Raw genomic sequence first — 6,500 nt, forward strand, 5'->3', positions numbered from 1 at the left:
CACATCAGACCAGACCAGTAACAGGCTGCAGGGTTCACATCAGACCAGACCAGTAACAGGCTGCAGGGTTCACATCAGACCAGACCAGTAACAGGCTGCAGGGTTCACATCAGACCAGACCAGTAACAGGCTGCAGGGTCCACATCAGACCAGACCAGTAACAGGCTGCAGGGTTCACATCAGACCAGTAACAGGCTGCAGGGTCCAAATCAGACCAGACCAGTAACAGGCTGCAGGGTCCACATCAGACCAGTAACAGGCTGCAGGGTCCACATCAGACCAGTAACAGGCTGCAGGGTCCACATCAGACCAGACCAGTACCTGAATCTATCAAACAGGAGATTAATCCTGACCAGCTTTGTGAAAACGTCCCTTTAAAACAGTTTTTCTGGTGTTTTCAGGCACAACAGTTGGGAGCCAGAAGAAAATATTCTGGACCCGAGGCTCCTGGCGGCGTTTCACAAGAGGTGCGTGTTGGTTTGAAGGTGGATTATTTTTATGGGACATGATGAGCTGATTTCAGATATCTGTGTTTGTAACAGCTGATAAACAGAGATCCTCTAGCTTCAGCAGAGGGCGCTCTGCAAATAACCAAACAATAAATCCCATCATGCACTGAAACAGCTAACAGCTGTGACAGCGAGGATGTCCCGGACTGATGAGAGACGTGATGTCACTATAAAATAAAATGAGCAAACTGTTGAAATCACAGCCTTGCAATGTTAATAATTAATGAATGAATGAATATTCTTAACTTGTTTTTACAATCTCTCAGCTTTATATTGAAAAACAAAAAGTTGTTGATGATTGAAATGGATCGTGTGTCCCTAACTCCTCCTGCAGTAATAGACGTTCACTTCTTAGCGTTGCGAACTGCATCGTCATCTTTGGTGATTTTGAGTTGATCCAAACTGAAACGGCCAAATTGGCCTGCAGGCCACGGGAATTTGGCCCCGCTCTCCCGATGGCCAGTCCGCCACTGATGAGTACCGACACTTTTCAGTTCTCGTGACCACCGTTACATCTGATCTAACATCCTCAGATATCAGTCCCACATCGGCTGCGCTCTATTTTTCCATGTGACGTTTTTTACAACCATCTAAAAACAGAAAATCCTGTGTTTGATAAATGACTTAAAGGATGAAGCAATTAAATAATAACACATCAAAAATGCTAAGAATGAAATTAATATTGAAAACCAGAGCTTTCAGCCAGATGAAAGGACTGAGCGGGGGGTCACAGCCAGACTCTGTGGACCAGTTTAAAGTTGTCGTGTGTTTTTGAAAGATTGTGTAAATGTGTTTTTAGAGAACAAGAGCGGGAGCTTCTGTTCCAGAAGAAAGGAAAGAGGCCGAGAGGACGTCCGCGGAAGATTCTGGTAATTCCTCTCGACGTTTCACTTCTTGTGACGCAGCAAGACGTTTCGCTCATTCTTCTTCTTTCTCTTTGTAGCCGCCTGAGCCAGCTGCTATAAAAGACAGCCGCTCCTCGTCCTCTTCTTCCTCTGTTCTTTCATCATCGGCCTCCTCGTCTTCCTCAGAGGATGAAGAGCACACAAAGAAGGCGAAGCCCGGCCCTCGTGTCCACCCGGCCCCCCAGAAGAGGCCTCAGATCATGCTGGCCCAAGCAGATCCTCCACACAAGAAGAAGCGCGGGAGGAAGCCGCTCCACCCCGACCTGAGGGCTTTAAGACAAGCGAAGGGCAGACCGCTGGCGCCGCCGCCACCGCCGCCGCCGCCGCCTCCAACGGCTCCTCCACGTCACCACCAGGTGGTCAGAGCGCCCAGGGAGGAGCCTCGACCCGGGGTGAAGAAACCTCTGCAGCCGGCCAGCTTCACCTACACCGGGCTGAGCAGGAGCTCCAGAGAAGAGGCCGCCTCCGCCTCGCACACCTCCCCCAGCTCCTTCTCCCAGACAGCCGCCTCCAAACCCGGGTCCCTCAGCTGCATGTGGACCAGTCGCTCCATGTCTCCGTCCTCCGGCTCCTCCTCCTACAACAAAAGCAGCCCGTCCCCCCAAAGTAAGAACTCTCTGTCCGAGCTGAAGCGCTCCATCTCAGAAACGGGCAGCAGCAGAGCAGACGGCTTCAAGGCGTCTGCTCTGAAACAGGGTGGAGGTTCGGGGTCGTTGGGTTTACACAGCAGCTTCACGGGAGGCCAGGCGGTCCAGCGCTCCCCGCTGGGCCAGAGGAGGCAGGAGAGCGTCGGAGGTCAGACCGGGGTGGTCCAGCACAAGCAGCACTCCAGCCTTTCCAAACAGTCGTCCTCGCAGACGCCTCGGGACCGAGCCAACCAGGCGCTCAGCCTGCGAGCGCTCAACCTGCAGAGCGTCAGCAAGCCTCCGGCGGGCAGCAGCCTTCAGGGAAACAGCATGAGCAGCGGCGGCGGAGCCGCGGCGTCCAGGTCCAGCTTAAGGAGTGGCGGCGGCATTGTTGTGAAAGGAGGAGTGGCGAGTATGAAAGAGATTCGAACCTCAGCCGGCGGGCAGCGCTCTGCTGTGGCAGCGGGCGGCGGCGGCGAGCAGGGGAGGTTACGGCAGGACAGGGGGAAGGAAGCATTGGCAGAGACTAAGAAGCTGGCGGGAAGCGGCTCCGGCCGAGGGAACGGCGGCGGGAGGCACGAGGACAGGAAGCACGGGCTCAGCTCTCAGAACCGGAGTCTGAACGAGCTCAGCACCGGCGACTCCGACGAGACCAGCAGCAGCGAATCGGAGCACGGCGCCTCCCTGTATCCAAACAACAGCAGGCCCAGCCTCGGCAACACAGAGTCTGACACGGAAACGGACTGGCGGCCGGCCCGGAGCCTCCTGGAGCACGTGTTCGTCACCGATGTCACGGCCAACTTCATCACGGTGACGGTGAAGGAGTCGCCGACCAGCGTGGGATTCTTTAATTCACGGAATCACTGAAGGACGTCAGCGATGGTGCCTCAGTCTGCAGAGCTGAGCGGACCGGACTGTCTAACCACGCCTCCTACAGCGGCGCTCAGGGTTCCTGCACCGCTCCGAGATTTCACTCTTTCAGCTCTTTATAGAAATGCACAAGTTAGGGAAACTCATCGCGTCCAAACAGACGATACAGCTTCTGTGGTTTCATCAACCCGGCGATGTTACATAAAGTAGGAGAAGACAAACACACAGAGGAGTGGGAACCCTGACGTTTAGACGCCGTTTACACCTGACATTAAAACGCAGTCTGTGTCCGGAGAAGGAAAAGTTCAAGGCCTGTTAGATTAAACGTCTGCGGTGGAGGACATGGTGCTGAATGGACACCAGCGTCCAAGCTTCAGGTCAGATCGGTCAAATTGTTCCCCCTTCCATCTCAAAACAGTGGCGGTAAACGTATGTTGGTTTGTGGTACTGAACCTAAAATTTATACCAGACATAAAGTCCACGTTGCTCAGAATAATCCACAGATTTGTAGAAAGGAATATCTGGCTCTGAGAGATCTGCCGCCACCTCAATGTATGGCCTTTCTTTTTAAAGTGGAATTTAGTTTGTGGTTGGAGAAATTTAAAACTGGAAATCTTTTTTTCCCCTGAAATACGATCCAGTTGCTCAGAAAAACCACAGACCTCACCGAGGATAGCTGGTGGCATTAAATTCTAACATTTTTGAATGGAGTTTGGTTTGAGGTTGCTCTGTTGAAGGTTCATTCTTTCCCTTGGATGCAGAACAATTTTCACTCACGGTCCACTCACAGCCCTTTTTTTAAATTCAGATTTCAACTGCATGTGATGGTCACCGTGCTCAGTAGTCGCTATTTAAAAGCTACTAGTACTTATTAGGTATTAGAATTATTCCCGTTTTACTAGTAACAACTGATTAGATACTAGTACTTCATTTTTAGTGTCTAATTGCACGTTTTTCCCATTAAAATCTGCGGGGCTCTGCAGTTCAGATATCACCTGTAGTGTTAGTTACGAATAACTAACTGACTAGTTACTAATAACTATTTCCATTTACTTGTATTATTTAGATACTAGTACCTATTCAGTATTTACTAGTAACTGTTCCAAAAGATACTCGTAACTTTTTAATTCTTACTAGTAAAATGGAATAATTAGTAGTACCTAAAAATGAAGTACTAGTATCTAAATAATAGATACTAGTAAAATGGAAATAGTTTCTAGTAACTAATGAACAGGTGATATCTGAACTGCCTCGTTGATTTTAATGGGAAAAACATGCAATTTAGTCACTAGTAACTAAAAATGAAGTACTAGTATCTAATAAATTTTTAACGGTAGCATAAAAATAGTTTCTAGTAAGTAGGGCTGAACGATTTTGGAAAATAATCTAATTGCGGTTTAAAAGGTGATTGATTTTTAAGTTCTTTACCTTCTGTATTATTCATAATGGAGAAGCAGTAAATCTGTGCAGTCTGACCAACACAATATTAGATTACACACACCCTGTTCTTTCTTGTAGGTCAGGCCGGTGTTATGATGAAATTAGGTGCTGCATGAATTATTAATATGAGCAGTGGTGGAGAAGAAATATTAAATTATAATACTATGAGAAAGATAATTTGAGAGTCAAGTCATGGCATTAAATAATATGATATAACATCATCAGGCCGGCCTACAGAGCACAAGAAAAACTAAGTTTGCTCAATACAAACCCCCACAGTTCAACCACCAATTAATGCGTCCTGATCTCAGGTCAGATCTCCCAGGAGTCCGTCTTTCTGTGTCCCAGTAAGCAAACAAAAAATACTCAGTTTGAGGTTGAATTCAAAAGCTGGCCAACGAAAATAAAACCAAGTGACGCCTCTTGTGTTTAATAGATGAGCTTAGTAATTCTACTACAAACACCGGAGCTCCCCGCAGCCTGCGATGCTGGTCAGCAGCTCTGGCTGTAACTCAGGACAGACCACCACGTAACCCGCGGGGGGCGGGTGCTACTTTCATTCCCTGTGTGACACTAAAGTTTCTGCTTCGTCTGCAGACTGGTTTAACTCTCGCGTGTCATGTGACCAGAGCGATAATATCGCAGATGCAATTAATCGTTCAGCCCTACTGGTAACTAATAAATAAGTACAAGTAGCTGTTAAATGGCGACTAGTAAGTTTAAGGAGTAAATGTTACATCGGCTCGCCACAGTTACCACATAACTGCTAGTTGAAAGCCCCAAAAAAATATAATAAGAGGACCTTGAGTAAAGTTCCTAAATGAAAAGTGTTCAGATTTAGTAGCTGCTAATAAAAACTTGATCAAATCAAGTGACGAATTGATTAATCATTGCTGCCTGTAGTTCTTGGCTCAGTTTGCGTTTTATTGGAAGGTGTAAAAACGGGATTTAAAAGCGACAGATGGATGTGCGACTCCACCTCCCCAGTGCCTCAGGTTCTTCCCAGAGACCACCGAGCCCACTGCCACCGTTCAGCAGCTTGTGATGATTAGTTTGAGTAGGACGTTTGTGCTTGTCGGACCTGTATCCAAACTAAATATGTGGCTTTATTCAGGGCAGCATGTTTAACAAAATATTCAAAACAAAACAAAAAAAAAAGAAGTGAAGTTCGTCTGTGATCACTCAGTTTTCATCCATCCGGGTTTTTGTAATCGTCTTTCAGTTCTCTTTGGACCAAAGGTGTTACGAATGTGAATATTCTTGTTTTTAATTTGTGTTATTGACAGTATTCCTTGCACTACATACAGTATAAATGTAAGCTGATTTCTTGTCATCTCAAAAGAGACATTTCCATTCTCACCTATATTTACCAGTTTTATACCATTTTAATACATTTGCTGTCACAGTGTCTTTTGGAGTTGAAAATATCTGTTAATTTATATTTGTAAATATTTTTTTTTCATGTGATATCTGATATCTATCTGGTGCTCACATTGGCTTACTAGCTTCAGATACTTGTGCCTCTCTGCCATTTTGAAGGTATTTGAAATAAACCAGAAGTACCTAAAGATTGAAAACGTTCCTGTGTGGATTCACTCCAGTATGCAGGTGTTCTGGGTTCTGCTGTTCACGTCTTCACCAGCAGGTGTTGCTGCAGGGCAGTAAGTGCAGCTTCTGTGTTTCTGGGCAGAAGAAGAATAGTCAGACCCACCTCCAGGTGTACTGTTGGTCTGTTTGTGATGGTGGATCAACGGAAAAATATTAAATCGCTGCAAAGGAACTGAGTCCCAGTTTAATACTGCAGATTAACAGAAGAATAATCCCATTTAAAGACCATATAAAAAGCATTTAGAAAACATGTCGATGAACCGAACAAACTTAATAATCCGTGCTTAATGAACCCAAACAAATTCACTGTGAATGGATTAGCAATCGAGTGGGCGGTTTAATAAATCCGTCTGCACTGTGACAGAAAGTAAAAATAAATGAAAATAGTTGTCCAGTAGAATAATTAAAGTTCAGTGGAAGGATTTATAAAATCAGCAAACAATTGCAGTTTTTCTCGATTGCTTAAACACATTTCTTGAATTTATGCCTCTTTACTCTAAACACAAATCCACAACTTGTCACCCAATTCCCCAAACATCCTA

At 46.1% G+C, this 6,500-nt stretch overlaps 1 protein-coding gene across 1 annotated transcript; it reads left to right on the plus strand.

The window, feature by feature from the left end:
* Nucleotides 1–126: 126 nt before the first annotated feature.
* LOC123966180 (chromobox protein homolog 2-like) lies at nucleotides 127–5,927 on the plus strand (the record flags this gene model as incomplete). Its single annotated transcript, XM_046042384.1, has 4 exons — nucleotides 127–317; nucleotides 402–467; nucleotides 1,309–1,378; nucleotides 1,453–5,927. Coding segments are annotated over 4 exons (1,782 nt in total), but the record flags the coding sequence as incomplete, so codon positions are not given.
* Between the last annotated feature and the right edge of the window lie 573 nt (nucleotides 5,928–6,500).

This window comes from Micropterus dolomieu, unplaced genomic scaffold (assembly GCF_021292245.1).
Source record: "Micropterus dolomieu isolate WLL.071019.BEF.003 ecotype Adirondacks unplaced genomic scaffold, ASM2129224v1 contig_12868, whole genome shotgun sequence".
In the NCBI taxonomy this organism is placed as follows: Eukaryota; Metazoa; Chordata; class Actinopteri; order Centrarchiformes; family Centrarchidae; genus Micropterus; species Micropterus dolomieu.